Below are 21945 nucleotides of genomic sequence, written 5' to 3' on the forward strand. Positions count from 1 at the left end.
ATCAGAGCCAGCATCTGGTTGTTATGCATTTTTTACTGACAGGACATGAATTACTTTTCTAGAAGAAAATAATACAGATAAAAAAAGCCTTTCAGAAGAATCGATCTACCTAGCTAGCTAGATACGTATCTAGCCAGTTATCCAGCTATCTACGTTAGCATTATTTATAATGGAACAGCTGAAAAAATAATAAGGTTTTAATGTATTCCACTTTTGTAAGCTAATTAACTATTTGAATATCAATAAACATCTAAAAGTAGTAAAAAGGACTGAACCGAAACATCCAAATACATTTTCAGTTTCATCCTCGTTCGGTCATTGGTGAGTTTCCTCAACGTCATTCGCTATCAGCCAATGAGGGCGTTCACGGCAAAAACGTCACAGTGTTTACCCGGAAACGAGTGCCTGTGTTGAACTGTGATGTAGTTTAAGGATTTCCCGGAGTTTTTCACTTAGTAAGGCTGAATATTTTGTATATTTAGTGTTTAAATGAGTGACTCGATATGTATAGCGGACTGTTACCTAAAGATTTAACGGAAGACGATCTCAGTCCAGACGAAGAGGAAAAAGATGAACCAGAAAATGATGTCGACAATCTTTCTGCTGGAAATTTAAGCCATGTTGCTGAAAACACAGACTTTCCGGATGATGGTGGATCCACTCAGACTGGGAACGGTGTCGACGATGATTCCAGGACATGCAGCATGCCTGGAATATCCGAGGAAATGTGGCAGGTAGGTCTGAACTTCTGCTTTTATTAAAGCTGCTGTGAATTCACTTTATTTGTGCGTGTGCTGCAGAAATTTCAGGAGCTCCGGAAAAAGAAAGATGAAATTAAGACAACAAAGATCCACGAAAGAAGAAAAAGAAGACGCAAAAAAGGTAAATAACCTCCATGAGGTCCTCAGCAAATTTAAAAACGACTTTATTAATTGCCTTATTTTGTAATTAACAGAAAGAAAAAGCGAGGAACCTGCAGAGGACAGGTAAAAATAGAATATTTTATGTCCTTTTTTGTTAAAATGTCAGAGTTTTGTGATATAAAATCATTAGATCTTGACAAAATATTTACTTCATTCTGAAGTTTGAACTGAAACAGTGAAGTTTGTAAGAGGGAAATACTTAATTGAAGCATCGTTAGCTTCAGTTTCATCGGTTAGCATCATAACATTTCTTTCACTTAGCCTTGCAAAAGTTCTCCAAATTGATCAGATCGTGAGTCTCCTCTTATCCTAAACCGTTTTGAGAATATCCCCACAGATATTTTGAAGCAGCAAAGCGCTGATTTAGTTGTCGGACCTCTTTGAGGTCTTTCATTGGTTGACCAGGATGTCTAACTGAAATCAGTTTTCTAGCAGACATCTGAAAAGTTTGGGGCAAAACTTACTGACATTAACAGCTGTTTGTGGTATCACTTTAAAAATCCCAGATATATCTACAACTACAGTGTATCTTCAGTCAGAGGCTTCTTCAGAGAGACAGACTGCTACTGGAGATTCTTCCTCCCCACAACTAATCCTGTTCTAATAAGCAATGAATCAATAATTTCCCTTCTGATGACTAATATTTCATGAGAAGGGATGAAATTTTCTTTACTGAGACTTTGTAATCCATTTTATTTATGGTTTCAGTTGTTTGTATTTTTTAATTCCATTTTTAATTATTGTTTTGGTTGTTGTTTTATTTTGCTTATTTAAAATGTTTTCCAGTTTCAGTGTTAAATGTTTTCTACAAAATTAAAGTTAATTAGTTTTCCAGACAGTGAACTTGCATTGTTATGTCATTATATTAGTTGAACATGATTTATAAATAATAGTTACTGGGACAATTTATCGTCCAGTAAAATTTGTTACAGGCCCGCCCACAACTATCAGCATCTACAACAACTTTTTGAAGAAACTTTGATAATATGAGTTGCAACAACATTTCATTTCTTTCTGGTATGAATAAAGTATCTTTTTAAATTGAATTGATTTGAACAAAAGTAATCCCACAGCCCAATCCTCCCACCACCAACATCCATCCCCTAGTTTGGTATTGTTGTCATTATGCTAAACTCTGGGATCTACCAGTCATTTAGAGAGACAAGGAGATGGTATCAAAAACAGATCCACATGTCATCTTTCTTTGCTCAAATCAATATTTACCAAAGTTTTAAAGTATTCTTTTACCACCCTGCTGAATCTAAATAAATCCTGAGCATTATCTTTTTTTATGTTTGGCTAATGTAATAATGATCTAAATGTCATGAATGTTATGAAAACGCTGGAAAAAATTAGTCTGGAAAAGTATGAAATTGGCCTGGACAACACGGCTAAAAAAACGTAGATAATTACTGATTAGTTTTATGTTTTAAACATCTGAAATATGTTCAAACTGGAGGTGTGATTTTCCTGTTCTATCCAGTTTTCACTCCAAAGCCTCGTTTTTCATTTTTAAGCAGTTTTGAGGCGTGGTGGGGAAACCTGAAACTGCTGCTGTGGAAGTTACTCAACAGGTTGTTGCTAGGTAACCAAAGAGTGAGCGAGTTGCTAGGGAACCAAAGAGTGATTGAGTTGCTAGGTAACCAAAGAGTGAGTGAGTTAGTTCATTCCAACCACTTTGAGGTTCAGCGGTTCAGTTAATATTCTATATATTGAATATATTATCTACCATATATTGATCACGTGTCTATCGTAATATATATTTTTGATGTCAGGCCTTAGTGTGACATTTTGTATTTATAAAATCCAGCTTGTGACATATTTCTGTGTCCTTGTTGGTAATTCATTTGAGATGCCAGAAGTGCCAAATATGTTTTGTTTTCTGGATCAAATAATGTTCTAGTAATTCTTTCATAACAAAATGCTGTTCTCATTCACTGCAGCCAAACCACGAAGGTTTATTTTAAATGATCCAAGCTGCAGTTTGCCTTGCAGTTCACATATATTTAAAGCTAACTGAACGTTTTGTTGTTGTCAGGCGGCGACAGGACGGCCGGGAGAAGCACTGGAAGGAGCTGAAGCAGTATTTCGGTGTGAACGATCGATTTCAACCCCCTGCCGGCTCCAAGCCGCCTCCGAAGGTAACGAAGCCTCCCAACCTGTCCTCTGAGCTTTAATTCTGTCTCTATAGCCGCTGTTAGCAACACCTTTACATCCTTTGTGTCTCTGTGCCGCTGTATCTTCTGATTGTCTCGTGCGATTTGACGTGTGGATCCTTTGTAATGACTCAACCTGACACAGAGAAGAATATTAGGGATTATGTTCTGTGACGTTATGTGATAAGATTAGCCTTTCGGTTGCGCTTCAGATGAAAGTGTGATTTTTTTTTTTCTCTAGAGAAGAAGAAGTCTGAATGTTGGCAGACAAAAGGGAGTAGCTGTAACTGAAAATAATTTATTCAAACACTGGTTACTTCATCTTTCTAATATTACAACTTTATTCCGGTAATATTGTGAGTTTATTCACATCATTACAACTTTTCTCTCATATTATTACAACTTTACTCCCAAATTATGACTTTTTGTTGTATGACTTTACTCTCTTTACATTTTTATTCTTCTAAGATAAGTTTATGCTGGTGTCGTTACATAACTTTTTTGTCATATTGCAATTTTATTCTCAAATTATTTTGACCTTTTTCCTCGTATTATTACGACTTCCCATATTATTTTGACTTACTTTATTCTTGTAACATTTCTACTGTTTTCTCATAGTTTAATTAAACTTTGTTTCTTAGCCCGACTCTAAAACTGACCCAGAGAAAGTTCAGTTTTAAAGAAGAAAAAACAAAAAAACAGCACAATATAAAGTATTGAACAAGTTTAGGAATAAAACTAAACAATGTTCATATGAATAAAATTTAAATCAACACATCAACATAATACAGCGCTTTACAAAAACACTGTGTTGTGTATTAACCAGGTCAAAGTGACGTGGGAGTTGATTCAGGATTTAGAAAATTCTTTAAAATCAAAAACCTGAAAAGTTAACTCCTCTTTGGTTGCCTAGCAACAACCTGCTGGGTAAGGAGCAGTTTCAAGTCCCCCCCCCCCCCACCAACTTTGGTTACCTAGCAACAGCTTGTTGAGTAACTGGCACAGCAGCAGTTTAATGTTTCACTTTTGTCTCATGACTGCTTGAAAATAAACGACAACGTGAGAGGAAATAAAAGAGGAAAGGTCACATAAATAGTTTGGAAGTATTTAAAACAATAAAAATAGTTAATAATCATTGATAATGACTGATGTGAAACACTAATATCGAGAAACGTTTTTCTGCCCTAGTCTCTCGTGTAAATATCAGCCGATCATGATCAACCAGAATGAAGGAAATATCAAACAGTTTAACGGTTTACCCCTAATGTTTTTACCAGGCTCTGTAGAAATGTCACGATTCATCCAATAGCTAATTTCAAACACATTTTGAGAACTTGGCTCTAATAATACGAGAATAAAGACATAATAATACAGTCATAAAAATACAAGAATAGTCATAATATGAGAAAACATTTAAATAACACAATACTTTCTTGTGTATTATCATCAAGAATACTCTTGATGATAATACGATACGATGATAATGCGATAATACACAAGAAAGTTGTAAAAATACAAGAATAAAATTGTGAGTAGCTTGAGCTAAATCTGGTGCGAAGCATCTTTTATTCATGTTTTCTGTACATTGTCCCTGTTTTAACTATTTTTACTGCAAAGTGAAATAGTAGTTAGTAGTAAATAAAATATTACTACTAACTGGTTTTGAGCGACTTTAATGTGGGAATATTAATATTTACGACTGCGTTCTGGCGTATTTTATTTACTTTGATGAAGATTTGGGCTCCTGGGGCCTGTCAGCGGCTCTGTGATGGAAATATGTAATTAAAGAATCACATTTATGATTGGTAATCTCCTGTAGCATTTCCAAGATTTCCTCACTAATATCCAATCAAAGAGGTTTTCATTTGTGAGGCGAAATCTACATATTTGTAGTAATGGCGATCATATTAAAAATACAGCCTTGGGGGAAATTTTCAAGTTACTTTGATTTTTTTTTTCTTCTTCTTCTCTCTCGCTCTCTTTCTGCTCCTATTTGAAATAAAAAAGAAAAAAAGATCTGAATTTTTATCCGCAGTCCGGCCTGGAAAAGAGCATGGAGGAGGCCGTCGCTGAAGGGGACATTGCAAAGGCGGAGGAGATGAGCGACAGACTCGCCAGTCGAGAGGTACGTTCAGCAGATAGATAAGCCATCTGTGGGCTGCGCCCGCTGTGACAAATCAAGCTAATGGATCCGTGGCCATTTTCTGCTGCAAAGACAGAGAGGAACAAAAACACACGCAGACATCCGCCGCTCAGTCCCGCAGCCCTTTTCCTATTGAGTTAATGGAAAGCCCTCCCCTTAGTTTTGAAGTGCTGCAGTGTCTAAAGGACTTTTGGCTCTGCTTTTTAATGAACGGCTGCATTGCTTTCAAGCCAACTGTTAAATCATTCTGCAGGTAAGAGTTTCATACCTTTGAAGTGTGCGTGTCCCTAAATGCACTGCCTGAAGTTTTACTGAGGCTGACGTCGGAGATCGAGTGGCTTGGAAGTAATTTAGCATAAAATGTAACACACACATACAGATGTATACACACATGCATGTAATTTTGGTTTAAAAGACAAAGCCATACAGTGCTGAGCTGCAACAAACTTCAACTTCTTTGTTTTATGTTTTGTGTCGCTTGCAGCATCACATGAGCTTCAATCAATAAAAAAAACCTAAATGTTGGCTCTGGTTTTATTGTTGGGCCAGAATTTCAGCTAAATCGTTTTAATAATACCCCAAATGTTGCCTTCATGAAAATGTAAGAATATACTTCATATTTTCACCTTGTTTACTGCAAAAACACAAAATATTACCAAGTAATTTTGGTTTAGTTTCTAGAGAAAATAACTTGGCACACTTGAAATAAGGCAAACTCACTTAAAAGAAACTTCTTAGCAAGATATAGGAGCTTGTTTTAAGTAAAAATGTTCTTAATATTGATTCAAAGGTTCTTGATACATTAACTTATAAGATGGGAAAAATGTCTTGTTACAAGTAAAATAATCTGCCAATGCAACTGACACTTTCATCAATATTAAGAGATTATTTGCTTAAAACAAGCCTCTATATTGTGCTGAAAAGTTATAGCAAGTTTGCACTAGAAACTGGACCAAAATACTTGGTAAGATTTAGTGTTTTTTCAGTGTTTGTTCATATGAGAGTCGCCAGTTCCAGAAAATATGAGGTGAGGCCGCTGCTAATTGTTTTCCCCTTAGTTTCTTTTACAATAAATTGTAAATAAATGAAATACACAAAATAAGTTGACATACACTTTACAGTAAACTATGAAATATATGAATGAATAACCAGTGTAAACATGTCATTATTGATGGAGTATTCAGTGTCAAATATGATGAAACAGTAACAACCAATTTCTGTTTCACTCACTGCTTAAGACGGAGGATTCAACTTACAAGTAAACCGTATTTGTATTATTTTTGGCTTTGTCAACTTTAAAGTTTATTGAATTTAGACATAAACTTTACTTAAACAACTAAATGCAACAACTAAGTAGGCAAGATGAGATGTTTTGTGGGAAACGTGAAATGACTGACCTAAATTTGGTCAGCAGATGTTTCCCCCATGGAGGCCGTTTTGCCCAATATATCTTTCTTTTTGCTGACCTCTGACCCAGACCGAGGTTTGTAGGCGGACCAGAGTTTGATTAGCATTCACACCTCCCATCAAAAAGTGGACTTTCCAGTCAGACTGATTACAGCTGACTAAGCATGGCTGGTGGGAAAGAACCTTCAGTTTTGTTTCTGTAGATCAGGGTTTGATGTTTTTGCTCTTAGCCTACTTCGTGTTGTCAGGCTGGTAATATGCTGGGGCTGTTTTACTGTTTCAGGACCTGGAAGACTTTCAGTAATTACCTGCAACTCCATTTCTTGGTTAATTAATCCGGTTAATGTTGAAAAAACAATTTTAAACTGTGATGTGAATTAAAATCACTCATGAATAAGCTTGTTCACGCGTTACGTCATTACATCAACGGATGTAAACGGTTACACGACAAGCCAGTTTTACCTGGAAGCGTCTGCATGTGGGGCGTTTTGGGGGCGTTGTAGTTTTTCAGAGGAGCCATGGCCTCAACACGTTAAAACGACAAACGGCTTTTAATGGACGGTGATGCTGTGAGAGATCTGCTGGAGCCAGAAAGACAACAAACCATCGTCTTCCAACTACTTCCTGTCGTCTTCTTTGTAGCTCCTGCCAGTAGTAACATCCAGTTGTTGATCATGTGACTCGTGTGAGGTGATAAAAAATGTTTCCAATACACTTTAGTGAAAGACATCTATTTTGATAAAAAACAAAACGCCAGGCACAAAAAGTTTTTATTGAAAACTTGAGTTTTTTCTAAATTGCCATGTTTTCATTAAGCAAATTCGTTTTTGTAATTTCAATTTGCGTAATTTTATGGCTAAAGGAAACGCATTCATCTCTGATTTCTGCACCAACGTTTACTCCAGTCGTATTAGAGTCGGGCAGCGTAAAGACAAAATAAAGCTCTGAAGAGGCCTAGTCAAAACCTGGACTTACATCTGATTAAGATTCATGCTTGAAAACAAACCTGTGTGGCAAGTTATCTTCATCAGATATTACAATTCATTTAATGATCTCAAACATTAACATGTGACCAAAGGAAAAAAATAAAAGCAAAAAGCATGAAAGCATGTTAGATATTTTGGATCCCAGGGGTGTACTTTCTTTTTCCTGAACCGGACTCAGAGCATTAAGCAGCAGCTCTTCCATCGTTTGGACCGGTGTTACCAACTCGCTCCAGGTTTAATGGGCATCGCTCCGTTTTTAACCAGCAGCAGATTGCTGCAGTTTAAAGGAAAGCTCTGCTGAGTGGCACCTGCGCTCTTCCCTCCTGAAAGCCTCTTACTTCGCTGCCGGGTCGGTTTTAGCCTGAGCCGAGGTTCTCCGCTCCCCGGCGCCCGGCGCCAGAACCGTGATGGGGCCTGACAGCAGTTTGGCAGCAGACACCCTTTGCTGAGCAGTGATAACTTCATTTCAGTGGAAATTGACCGTATTGGAGTCACCAAAACCAAAAGTGATGCAAAGTTTTGCATGTTTACTTTGACAGTCAGTAGTTATGAAAATGTTTAAACCTTTTTGTCACATAGGCCAAAATTGGCGAGTCAAAAGTAATGGCAGTCCAAAAAACCAACGTATATAGGCAAATAAAATACAACGATTTAAATTTTTATCAATCAATCAATCAAATTTTATTTGTATAGCACATTTCAGCAGCAAGGCATTTCAAAGTGCTTTACATAAATAAAATAAAAACAGCATGTGATAGTTAATAAACAGTTAGAAAGACAAAGAATAAAAAAAAAAAATTAAAACAAGATAAAAACATTAAAACCCGCGCCCCTTGTAGAACTTCAGTTAAACATCTCACACCTCAGAGTTTTAGTTAAAACACCATTTAACAAGGATTCTCACACCTCAGAGTTTTAGTTAAAACACCATTTAACAAGGATTCTCACACCTCAGAGTTTTAGTTAAAATGTCATTTAACAAGGATTCTCACACCTCAGAGTTTTAGTTAAAACACCATTTAACAAGGATTCTCACACCTCAGAGTTTTAGTTAAAACACCATTTAACAAGGATTCTCACACCTCAGAGTTTTAGTTAAAACACCATTTAACAAGGATTCTCACACCTCAGAGTTTTAGTTAAAACACCATTTAACAAGGATTCTCACTCAGAGTTTTAGTTAAAACACCATTTAACAAGGATTCTCACACCTCAGAGTTTTAGTTAAAACGCCATTTAACAAGGATTCTCACACCTCAGAGTTTTAGTTAAAACGCCATTTAACAAGGATTCTCAGACCTCAGAGTTTTAGTTAAAACGCCATTTAACAAGGATTCTCACACCCCTAGATATAGATTCATTTATAAATAGATAATTATTATAGATCCAAAGGTTGAAGGCGATTTTTACAGCAGTATCTTGGGACTGTTGTAGACAAAATAAATAAAAGCAGTACATTTCTGACAGAAATTTTAAGATTAATTTCAGAAATTTATCTAAGAAAGTTTGAAATATTTGACTTATAGAATTTTTTTAAAAGTAAAAAAAAAATAATAATTTTTGAAACTCAAAAATTTTCAAGTTATTTTCTAGAAAATTTCTGAAATTACTCAACATTTCTGTTTCTTCTCACAAAGTTTTAAGTTTTCAACCCAGAAATGTAAAAAAGTTTTCTAGAAAATTCCTGAGATTAATCACAAAATTTCTGATTTTTTTCTTGAAAGTTTCTGACTTTTGGAGCTCTAATATTTCCAAGTTTTTTTTCAAGAAAATGTCTTAGGTTAATCTCAAAATTTCAGAGTTTCATTCACAAATTTTTTAGAAATTTCAAAGTTAATATCTAGAAATCTTATGAAATCAGTCAAATTTTTTTTTATTTTAAAATTTCTGACATCTAGAAATTGCTTTATGCAGAAAATGTCATAGATTAATCTCTAAATGGATTAGATTATGCATGTTTACTCTTTTTAAAGAAAAGCGTCAAGTTTTCAGTTACTTTTGGGCTTGATTTAACAAATTTATTTTTGGAATACATTTTGAAGTTAATCAACTTCAGTTAAAGTAAAAGTCTTTACATTTTCAATTGTAAGGAAATTTTAGAGGTTATAATTCTTCCGTTCTTTCCCTGGGATTACTTTTGTATCATTTTTGAATTGCAGTTGAGGGCCGCACAAAAGCAATGGAAGGGCTACAAATGGCCCTCGCACCGCATGTTGGACACCCCTGGTTTATAATGTTCACCGGATCGATGATCTCAACTTCAGGTTCAAACTGAGGGCTTCATTTAATCCACAGAGGCTCAGATGACGCTTAATTTACGACGTTATTCTGTCAGGGTTTTTACTCTGAGAACAAGAAAAGGTTTTCTTTAAAATAAAAAAATGTAAAATCTTTCCGACAGCTGTGAAGAAGTAAAGAGGCCCGTTTGTCCCTTTCAGGCATCGCTTTGTAAGGGAAACGCTGGGCGACAATGTTCCAGCGTATTTACATCCTCAATCTAACGGATTCGCTCTTATCTCCTCAAAGCAAAGGGAGAGCCGGCTGTCAGAATCTCACATTTACAGAAAGGAAACTGTTTGTTTCTGTTGTTCAGAGCTCCAGCAAATCGAATAATCACTTCCATTTGCTCCACTTTTCTGTTTTTCTATCCTAGCATGAAAATGATTTGATTGGGAGAAAATAGAACCTGTTGTGAATGCTCCAAACTAATTCTGAGATATGTGCTTCTCCGGCCGTCTTTGATGCGTCATTATTGGGATTCGAGGTGTTTTTTTAATTGTCATTTCAGCTCTTAAAGCCTCTTTGTTTTTGGATTAATTCCTGCTCGTTAAAAGTGAAAGTATTAACAGCTCCAAAGATGCAACAACCTCCATTTTTAAGGTAAATAAATAATAACAAAAACATTTTAAACAAAGCTTTAGCTAAGCTATTTATGGCGTTTCAATCTGGAAATCAGGTTTTCCTTTTTCTACTTACTGGTTTCAGAGAAATGCAGCTTTTTCCATTCTAATTAGAACTTTGTACTTTATTAAATCAGTTTTTGTCATTTTTGCTGAACTTTTTCAGGTATGAAACTTTTTCAGGTATAAAACGGAGACGTTTAATATCGACTACAAGTCGGCTTTTACTGACTGTTTGAAGGAATCTAATCTAATTTATACTTCAGCTGGTGTAAGATTATAATTTTATAATTAACAAGAGTTAAATATACAACATTAACACAAATATTACCTCCTACTAGAGGACATTTATTATTTAGAAAACGTTCGATTTATGGTAACAATACATTTAAGTTAATATAATCTGAAAACCCTCAAAATGTACTTATGTCAGATTTTGCTAATTTCTCACCTTTTATTCAACAAAGAACATCAATAAATAAAAATAAACTCAGTTACTGTGATAGGTGTGTTAAATAAGTCTGTTTATCACCATTTGTCATTCATTGGTCCCCCAAATGTTCGTGGATCGTATTCACAGATTTTTCTGAAAATTAAGATGCAGTGCAGTGATTGGCTGGCGTTGGCAAACCAGCCAATCCAGCAGCTGCATTCCATTTTGCTTGTTGCTGATTGGCTGAATCCCTAAGAGCAGAGATGAGGAAGACTGTAGCTGTTAGCTTCTGCGTTAGCGCCACGACAGTTTTTGCATGTTTTTTACATGTTTGACCAAAAAAATCCAACTAAATTGTTACCAAGTATTTTTTATCCATTTCCTAGTAAAAATTATCTTAGTAAAGTTAAAATAAGACAAAACTAATAAGTAACTTTTAAGCAAGATATTTAGGAGCTTGATTTAAGTGAATAATTCCTTAATATTGAAGAAAAAGTTCTGGTTCCAGTTGGATATTATTTCACTTCTAATTAGGGAAAAATGTCTTGTTTTTCGTCAATGTTAAAGAATTATTTACTTAAAACAAGATCCTATATATAGTTACTTATAAGTTACTTTGTTTTATTTCAAGTGCATCAATATATTTATACTAGAAACTGGACCAAATGTACTTGGTAGGATTTTATGTTTTAAAGTTTACATTGGCTGTTTTTCTCCTGATTTCACCGACTAAACAAGTTAAAGTTGTTTTACATGTTTGACGAAGATGGTGAAGCCATTTAATGTGCTTTACTGGTGCAGAGTTACCAGATAACTTTCTAATTAAGTAAATGTATGTCTGTGTTTAAGAAAGAGGTTTTAAATCAGTTCAGCTGTTTTTTTATTGGATTGGACGACGATGTTCGGATATCGGTATCAGAAGTGAAAAAAGTGGATCAGTGCGTCTCTAGTTGTGAAAGTTCAAAAGGTCTGAATATGTTTGATATGCAACAACATCCCCAAAAACCCAGTTTGGCCCTTTTACTGGGTTCTGAATGGGCCGTTTTCAGCCAGATTAACCTGATTAGCCAAACCGTTTGAAAATTGCTCCCTTCCTAATAGGCTGCACAATAATTAGCCGTATGAATATGCATGAGCGGTTTCTGCGGCTGGTTATGGAGCGTCCCTCATTATGTCTGAGCTCATGTTTCAATAGGCGGCTGAAAGGAAAAGCCCCGCTGTCCTTGAAATCTACCCTTTGGAAAGCCTCGCCTAAACGCCGCCGAACAAAGGTGCTGCTGCGTTTTGTCAGAGGAGACATGGTGGCTTAGTTAAAACAAAGAGCTGAACTAAGAGGGTTTCATGATATTTATGTTATTTAACACCTTTTTTTCCCTCACCACCTTCTGTTTGTAATAATAAAAAAAATAATTAATGAGCGCAGCTTTTGTGGGAAGTGTTTTTTATCAGATTGAGCGTCTCCGCCCCGCGTCAGCGCGCTTCCTCCAGGCTACGGCGCAGAGTTTAGGCTAACTCTCCCTTTATTTATCACTGAATGAACTTATATTGTATCTCAGTATGACTCACATTAAATGTTCGCCTATTAATTTTGAAATGGATTTTTGAAACGGGTGCTAAGCTTTTATCAAATGCCTGGGAATCTCATTTGGATTATTGTATTTCATTAATTACTTGATAGACAAAGCGTACTTTTCAATGTAGATTTGTGTGCTGTTTAATTAATTAGCATGTTTTCTCTTTTAATTAAAGCATTTTTTTAAATTAAAGCCCACAGCAAAACACATATATAATTTGTTTGTAATTAGGCCTTAATTGGTGGTAGTGGAAGCTTAGCACCCTCGGTTTCTTTTTTTATGATTGCCATTTTATTGCCAGTCACTCATTAATTAAACTGTTTTTTTTTCTAATTAGCTTATAAAACTGTTGATGGCATATTATTCTAAGTGTGAGTTCAAAGCTCGCTAATAAGCCTCCCTCCTCAGAAGGGGGAGATAATGAAACGGCACAAAGCAGGGAAACTTTTGGAGATTTTTTTGTTGTCTATTCCCTGAAGATGACATGACAAGGAATCAGATTAACAGAAAGGAAGTGGAGTTACGCTCTCAGTCCCAGAGTGGCTCCTTTTTCTTTTCTTTTTTTTTTTTTGTCGTGTAATTCTGTTTGTTAAAGTGAAGGCAAGATTACAAAAGCCTCCCCCAAAGAGGAACGATAAAGTTCGGTGGGAATACAGCAACACAGAGGTGACTGATTCAGGATCTGACGGTGACATTTTGTGAAATTAAGTTTTCAGGAGAATCTGTTTCTGTTTATCTGCTGCTGCAGAAACTAGTGAGTTCAAATTAATAGCAAGTTATTATTGTTGAATTTTACTGGACGATGAATTGTCCCAGAAGTTACCGCGATAACCGATAATATTGCTGATTTGAGACCAATAATGCAATGGTAATAATGTAAGAACACATTTAAATTTAAATGAACATTTAACTCTGGAACTGGAAAACATTTTAAATATCCAAAATAAACAAACAAAGCAACAAATAAAATGAATTATGACGTCTGTAAACAAAATTGTCCTTTAATAAAAGGTAAAGGTGAGACCAAACAAACTGAAAACTTTTATCATCCAGTTTTTGGTAGAAAGAGAGAAAAACAATAAATGATGCAAATTGAAATGATTGATATTGTTTTTTTTATCATTCAATTAATTGATTTATTGCTTAATGTGACAGGCTAACAGGTGATTGTTTCTATTTTATTTATTTTTTATTCACCAAGAATAATAAAATCATCTACATGATAAAAATAAATTAATAGTGACGATTCTGTAAAGTGTTAGCATTAATGCGCTAACAAACACGCTAGTCCAGCGCTAGCGGCAGAAATGACTCGTGGTTTTTTTGCCGAAGGAAAAACAATCTTTCAACTGACACCGTCACATTTCATGAAAAAGGACGTTGCACTCAGTGGTTTTTGGTGCAGCGCCCCCACAGGCCAGGAGGGGAACAGGCCTTTCAGAGGGTTTGTGTGAAAGTGAACCGCAGCAGCTGAAAACGTAACAAATGTTGCAGCTTTAGTCGCCCAATCTCTACTGGACTATCAGGTGTGAAAACGATTCCAACATCCCAACCTTACTCTGCAACCCGATCTGGGTGGTATCGATTGACCTCTTGGCCTTTTGACCCCCATCGTTGTTCCTGAAACACTGAAGCTTTTCAGCTAAAGACACTTTTTTCTTCTTCTTCTCCTTCTTCCCTCCATTCATCCTCACTCCAAAGAAATCACCCTGAAATAGCAGCAGGCGGCCTAATCTGATATTCATTCCTCTCTTATATAGCCCTGCTTTCCCAAAGTTGACTAAGGCCACATTATTTAGGCATTAAGGTGGTGTGATAAAGGAATTAGGCTGGTCATTAATCGTTTACACGTCAAATGCAGCGGAGCAGCTCGGGGAGGTGATTTAGCGAGGCAAAGCCATATAGCCTCTGCTAATCCACCTCTCACACGTTTTAATTGGAAGAGGCTTCCTGGATAGGAAATTTATGAATGGGTTTAAGGCCATTTCTTCCTTAAAGCCATCATTTATTTCATATTGTTAATAGGAGCTTTAACACTTCATCCACACGGAGACGCATTTTTTCCTGCGGTTCCGCTATTGTCTTTGTGCATTTTTAATTGGCACATAATGACGCAATAAAGTGTTAGACTCTGTCTCTTCTACATTTAAGCAGCGTCATTTCTTTGTGGCTCCATGTTTGAGTCCTCACTTGGATCTCCATGGCGACCCGAACAGAAAACAGTGTTGACTTAACCCTCCTAGTGGCCTTAAGCCGCCGCTGCAGCGCCGCCATTGTGCATTGTTTTGGTTTTGTTTTTTTTCTTCAAATCTTCTAAAGGTCAGATAATTAATCCTCTGAATAAACCTCTTTTTTTTTTTTAAGGAGAGGCCGCACCGGAGAGAAAGAGAAACGGCAGTGATGGACAATTAATTGTATGTAAATATGTGATGGAGTGGGAAGAATTGCCGTTTAGGAGCCACGTAAACAAAGAGCGCAGGAGGTTTCCTGTCTCTTCCTGCTTTGTACTTCCAGTGCGATTTCTCACCAGCCTCTGATGTGAAAGGATTTGGCACTAAGATGCACACAGGAGGAGGAGGAGGAGAAAGAGGAGGGAGAGGGGGGAGGATAAAAAAAAGGAAAAAAAAATCCTGAAAAGTGGATCAAAAAAGTAAATGAAAAATAATGTCATATTACTGAAAATATGAGAGGCTAATTTGTGCCGACTTTTTGCTAATTTCGTTCTCGGCGCAGAAAGAGGAGCCGTCACCTGCTCGGCGCCGCGGCGCTGACAGTGCCAGTGATCCATGAAATAAGCTGCCGCTGGCTTTGTTCAGATAAGAATGAACAAATCTGCACAATGTACTGCTCTCCGAATCTCATTTTCATACTTGCATGCAGGCTAAAAGAAATAAGCTGTTTGCAGGCTTGATTAATCAGACATTTGAGGGCTTTTTTTTTGTCTCTTTGATCTGCTCTGTCTCCTAGGTAACTTGGTTGACATTAATGTTGAGCCGCAGTAAAGACAATCAGGCAGTGTAGACTAAAACTGATAAAATTAAAGACCTTTAATGCTTTAAATATAGCAGAGGGTATGCTGGGAATTTGAAGGGAAGTGGGGGGTTTAGCTTTGATGCAGGAATGTAGCAGGAGGCGTTTTCCAGACCTGCAGGAGAGCTGGTTAATGTGGGTAATCCTGTGTAAAAACGCTGCGCGCAAATCTGCAAATAAAACCGTTTAGCATCACTTCTGTTCGATTTGCAGCCGAAATGGGCGAACATCTTCCCATTTTTCACTTTATTCTTATTTTTTTCCAGTTAAAGTGAATCATTTTGAGTCTTTGTTGTGTTTTTTTAATGCTTCAGCTGTTCTAAAATCTATGAATTATATTTTAAAAAGTTAGTTGTAAAACGAGGAAGTTGCCATGTAAATAATGAAAGACTGACAAGATGGAAACGCATTTAAAACGTCTTTATTTTGCATTACAACTGGAATAATATGACGAAGCATCAGCTGGTAAATTCAATCATGTCGTCACATTGTAGGAAAAAAATTAATTATTAAGAAATATTTAAAAATATGGCAAACAAAAATGTTAAGTAAAAATAAAAAAGATAAAAATGCAGTATTATATTGAATATCACAATTAATTGGAATATTATGAGAAAAATTGTTTTTGGAAACACAAAAATTATTATAAAAAATTTAAATATGACAAGAAAAATGTCAGGAAGACGTAGAAGTAAAATTAAAAAACAAATATTACATTGAATATCACAATTAATTACAAAATTATGAGAAAAAAATACCAAATGTTTATTGAAAAGAGTGAGAACAACAAATAAAAGAAAATTTAATTATAAAAAAATAATAAAATACAACAGAAAAATGTCAGTAAGACGTAAAAATAAAAATAAAAAGGATTGAAAAACTAATATTACATTAAATATCACAATGAATTGCATCATTATGGGAAATCTATAGTGGCTCAGATTTTTATCTATATTTTTAATTTTATTTCTTAAAATTCACATTTATATATTTTCTAAAAAAGTTTATTTTTTTCCACATAAAGTGGCAATAAATCCATTAATGCAATCAGCCAAACAGGAAGAGACGCCAGGCGACCAAATTTGGTCACAGCATGTGAAAATCAGCCAAACTGCCATTTTTTACAGTCATTTGTTTGTTTGTATTTGCTCCAGTAATCCTCCCGTCGTAGTTGTAGTTTATCAGCGTTTCCTTTCTAAATTAAGCCGATTTGACCCGTTTAACCCCGACGTTCCCCCATCAGGACGTTTTATCCGTAAATCTGCTGCAGACAGTGGAGCCGTCGTCCTCATGGAGGAGAAAAACACGATTCTGGGAGTTTAAACGTATAAAATGGCAGAGAAGTGCAGAACTGTCGCAGCCTGTGTGCTCCAGGTTATTCAGACGCGTTCAGAAATCTTGCAGTGACTGTATAGATGAATGCCTGCAGGGCCCAGCCGCAGCCCAGCACTAGCAGCCAGCCGAAGCCCTTATCTTAAATCCAAGCAAAGTACCATTAATCTTTTTGAAAGACCTTTATGGCTTTTAATGTATCCCAAATTAGAACATTTTACACCCTTGGTTCCTGAAATATGGTGATAAAAAGCCTTTAGAGTTTAATTTTTCCTGCCTGCTCGCTCTGACCTGCTTAATCCCAGCATGCATTAAGAGATATTTTAGTTTCAGTCTTTCTAATAAAGTTTATCCCACTTAATTATAATTGAAACATTTTTTTTCCAGCAGGTCTTTTTTTTTCCACAGTGGTGGCACATTTCTTCATTACCTTAAGACTTTCTCTCCCCGCTGATTGTGCTCTGAATATTACAGAGAATTACCCGAAGGTTCGGTGAAATTGTTCCAAGTTGTTTATCAAAGTTCGCCTTTGCTCGAATAATAAACCTATCTCAGGAGTGAAAGCAGCGGCAGGATTTTTCCCCTTTGTTTCGGGGCTTCTGTGTGTCTGGGGTTACTGGGATTACTGCGCTTCACAATGCGCGCATGTCTTCCCTGGGATTTCAATGTTTGCCTCTTGCAGTCACGGTCATTCTCTTCATCGTCTGATTTCTGCTTCGCTCCAAACACACAAAGTCGCAGACAAAAAAAAAAAGAAAAAAAGAAATGCCATTACGACTCTGGTGAAAAATCTGCAGAATGGTGGAGATTGTCTCTAATTATGGATTGTAGTTTTATTACATCATTTATCCTTGATTGATTTGGTTTGGATCTGAGTCTGAAAATATGAAAGTGGCTGTTTTTGTTTCTGGTGACGATTAAGATTATTACAGTTAACTAAAACTAACAAGATAAACGAAATGGAGAAAACATTTTAACTGAAATAAATAAAAACAATAACTTTTTTTGAAAGTTATTGTTGGAGAGTGAAATCCTGCCCCCTGCTGGAGGGCAAAAAAACTCCCACCTGACGATGACTAGCATTGGATTTAGCTGTCAAGTTATCAACATAACGCGCTAAATCTTGAATGTACACCTGATATAAGAAAGAAAAAGGGACGCAGTGCTTTGCTACTTATTGTCAACACTAGATAACAAAGTCAGGAAAAAGTTTTAACTGAGAAAAACAGTAGCGAGGGAGAGGGAAGCTAAGCTATGCTAGCTTGACTTTGACAATCGTAACATGTAGGTGTGCTGCAGAATTCAATGCGTTCAGTTAAAAAATAAAAAATTCGACCTAAACACCAACTCTGACAGATCATCAGTAGAGCAGCTGGTTAACTTAGCTAATTAGCTCCTCTGTGTTAGCTTAGCTAGTAGCAGCGGCGGCTAATCTCCCACAGCGAACACTTTTTAATAATCGCAAAATAAACATCAAACCTAAAAACATGAAACTGTAACAGCCTGAATGTTCTTTGCGTGGGAAACGTTTGGGTGTTTTTCGGTTCTGAAACATGAAGTGGCGTTGTTGTCGGTTGCTACGGCAGCGACTCTGTGTGTAGCGTAGCCGGCAGACAGCGAGAAATGAGTGGTTTTGAGTTTTTCTGAATCATTTTTCCCTTTGCTTTGCTGCACTAAATAAATAACGGCAGCTAAAAGAATCACGTTTTTGCTTTCCAGTGTTGTGCGCATGCCCAAAATTTGCTGATGTAAATAATAATATGCAAAGTGTTTGTATCATGTATTTATAAAACTAAAACGTACTGAAATTCTAGATATAATATCTTTAATTTTCAAGTATGAAAAACTGAAAACTACTACTGGAACTAATAAAAACTAAAACAAAACAATATTTAACTACAAGTAACTAAAAAAAACAGCAAACACTCTAAAAACTACTTAACACTAACTTAGACAAAGTAAAAAGTTTTCTGCTCCACGTGGATGTAAACGGCTTTTTACATTTAGTTTAGTTTAACTGAACTTAATCATATAATTAACATGTTTTACTGACTAACTTAATTTAAATAACATCCATTGGTTTGTTAAATTATTTCTCATTTTTCGACAGACGAACACAAAGTAATGGTGAAGTTAAATGGCTTTCTTTTTATTTTTATGTCAGTTTATTTATACAACAACCGATTCACCAGACGTCAACAAACCGAACCGTCCCGGTGATCAAACGGGCCGATCCGGTTCTGTTCATTAGCTGGAAACGTCGCCAGTCGGCCTCCCGTCTTCTTCAAATCCAATGAAACTGGTGTCAAACGTTTGTCCTCATTTTAAAGATGTTAGTAAAATGTTTCCAGAGGTCAGCAGAGGTAGATACGGCGTTTTCAAGGTTTGGAGGGTCCTGGATTCCTGTATAAAGTCCTGGAAAGTCTTGATATTCAGTGCAGTTTTATAATAAAATACAATTTAGTGTTTGATTAAAAGCCGACTTTCGGAAAATGTTATTTACAGTTAAAACCACATATTTAACTGCAATAAAAACACAGATATACATATTTCTCTCTGTCTGGAGATGCATCTCTTTTTTTTGTCAGTTATAATAATCAAATCATCATTTGTTATATTTTAGTTAATATTGTCGCTCCTGCTGTAGATTGTAGAATACTGTAATAAATTACTAATTTTTATTTGTTTTGTTTTTAACTCCAAAGCCTGGTGCTGGAAAAGTTTGAAAACCTTGAAAATACTTCAAAAGTGATTTGTAAACTTTTCCAAAATAGAATTCAAAGCTGATTCCGTGACTCTAACTCTCCTCATGTCGTCCAGTTGAGGGGTAATTTTGCTATAAAAGGTTTTCTGGTGATTTCTGTCTCACAGAAACAGACTAATTTCCGTTTTCTTCTGTCCGTCTGTGAAAAGATGGCCGTGCAAATCGCTCAGGCTGCGGATTGCCGTGACTTTGTGCATCGCAAACAGGAAGAGGAAGCGTTGAGGGCAGCGAGGAAGAGGAAGAGGCAGATCGCCTGGGGGTGAGACGTCCGCCTCGTGTCTCTGTGTTTGTGTCCGCCGTCACGCCCCTCCCGCGGGTGGCGCTCTGGGTGAAAACGGGCGGCGGAGCCACTTCTGTGGGTTTTTGACGCTTTTTTTTGTTTTTGTTTTGCAGGTTTGAGGCGAAGCAACGATGGGAAACCAAAAGCAATATGGGCTTCATGTGATGAAAATGGAGGAAGAGGAGTTAATTTGATTAAAAAAGTGTTTTTTTTTCCTTTTCATTCTTCTTGTACGTTTTGAAGGCATTGCAGCAGCTGAATGTGAGGGGGAAATGTCAGGCAGTCGGCTGAGAGAAAACCAATCCAGAGTGAAGCAGAGAGAGGAAAATAATGAAGAAGCATTCAAATTAATTCCCAAGGCGCCCACTGGTGTCTGCATTGTGTTATTTTTCATTACATTTCAGTGATTTCAGCCTTTTTTCCCTTCCCTCCCCTTCAAATTAAATCTGGTGTACATTACTGGATGATGCGTTTATTTATTGCTGTAAAGTGGGTTAATCATGAAGGCGCTTCTTTCTTCTGCGCAGGAAGAGAAAGGGAAGATTAGAGCGCTAATGCAATGTACAGGATAATGTGCGATCGGATTTGGGAGCAGAAAATGAAATTTGGCTGCTGTAAACAGTTTGGAGCGGTCGCAAACTGCAAGTTTGAAACAGAGACTCTGCTGCTGGCGCCAGCCCAGCTGGGAGACGAGTCTTTGTCTCTGCGCCCGAAACAAGAGGCACACGCGTTCGCTTTTTTTTCCTGAAGCCTACACTTGCTGCTCATTGTGCGCTGAGCTCCTCTGCAGCGTCTCTTCAACATAAAGATACAAATTCCAGGTTCTGCAGCTTTGATCTGCAGCGGAAACCCGCTGAAGGCTTCATTCAGGAAGTCTTAAGTCCAAACTACAACAACGTATTGGAGACAAAAATGGAGAACATTGTTGCCAAAAAAAACCTCAGAAATTTTCTAGAAAAAAATGAACAATTTCTAGAAAAAAACCCTCAACTTTTAGGTTAACCTCAGATTTTTTTTTTGAAAAAAACTTTTTCTCCAATTGAAAGTTTCAAAACTTTCAATTTTTGAAAAATGTTAACTTTTGAAATAAAATTAAAAATTATCTAAAAAAAAAAAATCTGAGAGTTTCAGTATTTCTGTGCTTTTTCTAGATAATTTTCCATTTTTGGAGCTCTGAAAATTAATTGTTTTTTCTAGAAAATTTATTTATTTATTTTTTTTGCTATTTTATTGCAATTTTTTGACTCTTCAAAATGAGAAATTTAAGATTTTTTTTCTAGAAAATTCCTGAGATTTACCTCAAAAGTTTTTTGTTTTGTCAAGCAAATTTCCGCTTTTGTAGATCAAATATTTCCTCATATCTAGAAAATGTTTGAGATCTCAAAACCTTTTGAGAAAATTCTCAAATTAGTTTTTAAGATTTTTTTTTTGTGCTAATTTTCCATCTTAGGGATGTCAGATATTTTTTTTCTAGAAAATTTATGAGATAATTTTAAAATGTCCTTGACTATTTTCTTGCCAATATTTGACTTTTCAAGCTTCTAAGTTTCAGAGTTTTTCTAGAAAATTTCAGAAATTAATCTAAAAATTGCTGACATTTTTGGTGGAAATGTAATTTTATTTTTCTCCATGTCCTCAGTCCCTCATATGCCTTCATACCAAGCAGCATGCAGAAAAGAAAACAGAAATAATTCCTTTATTTGTAATGATGGAGTTTTTCTGAGAACCGGTGATTGCTTTGCTTCAAGGCGGTGAGAATGAAATTAAATTGAGCCGAGTTGTTTGCGTCGCTCATATCGAAGCCGTTTGTCCTCCGGTGAGATGAGGAACCTGAAAGTCCTGCTACGACCCGACCCGATCTCCAGAAACCCAGCCGCTTTGTGGGAAATTCTGCGTCACGTCTCCGTCTGTCTCTCTCTCTCGGTTGTTGAGAATTGCTGCTAATTAAACTGTTAATTATCTCAGTAATGAGAGGCGAGTTAAAACTGCGTCAGGCTCATCAAAGTGCGGCGTGGGA

The 21945-nt window shown here is 36.3% G+C and overlaps 1 protein-coding gene across 1 annotated transcript; it reads left to right on the top strand.

Moving 5' to 3' along the window:
* The first annotated feature begins 370 nt into the window (after positions 1–370).
* On the top strand, positions 371–20387 carry fam204a (family with sequence similarity 204 member A). The gene is made up of 7 exons (XM_008430039.3): positions 371–734; positions 801–882; positions 956–986; positions 2962–3064; positions 5115–5204; positions 19798–19907; positions 20042–20387. Exons 1-7 carry the CDS (start codon positions 504–506, stop codon positions 20091–20093), a joined length of 699 nt encoding a protein of 232 aa, XP_008428261.2. The 5' UTR covers positions 371–503; the 3' UTR covers positions 20094–20387.
* The last annotated feature ends 1558 nt before the right edge of the window (positions 20388–21945 follow it).

The sequence above is a fragment of the Poecilia reticulata genome, chromosome 15, assembly GCF_904066995.2.
Source record: "Poecilia reticulata chromosome 15, P_reticulata-male-v2, whole genome shotgun sequence".
Lineage (NCBI taxonomy): Eukaryota > Metazoa > Chordata > Actinopteri > Cyprinodontiformes > Poeciliidae > Poecilia > Poecilia reticulata.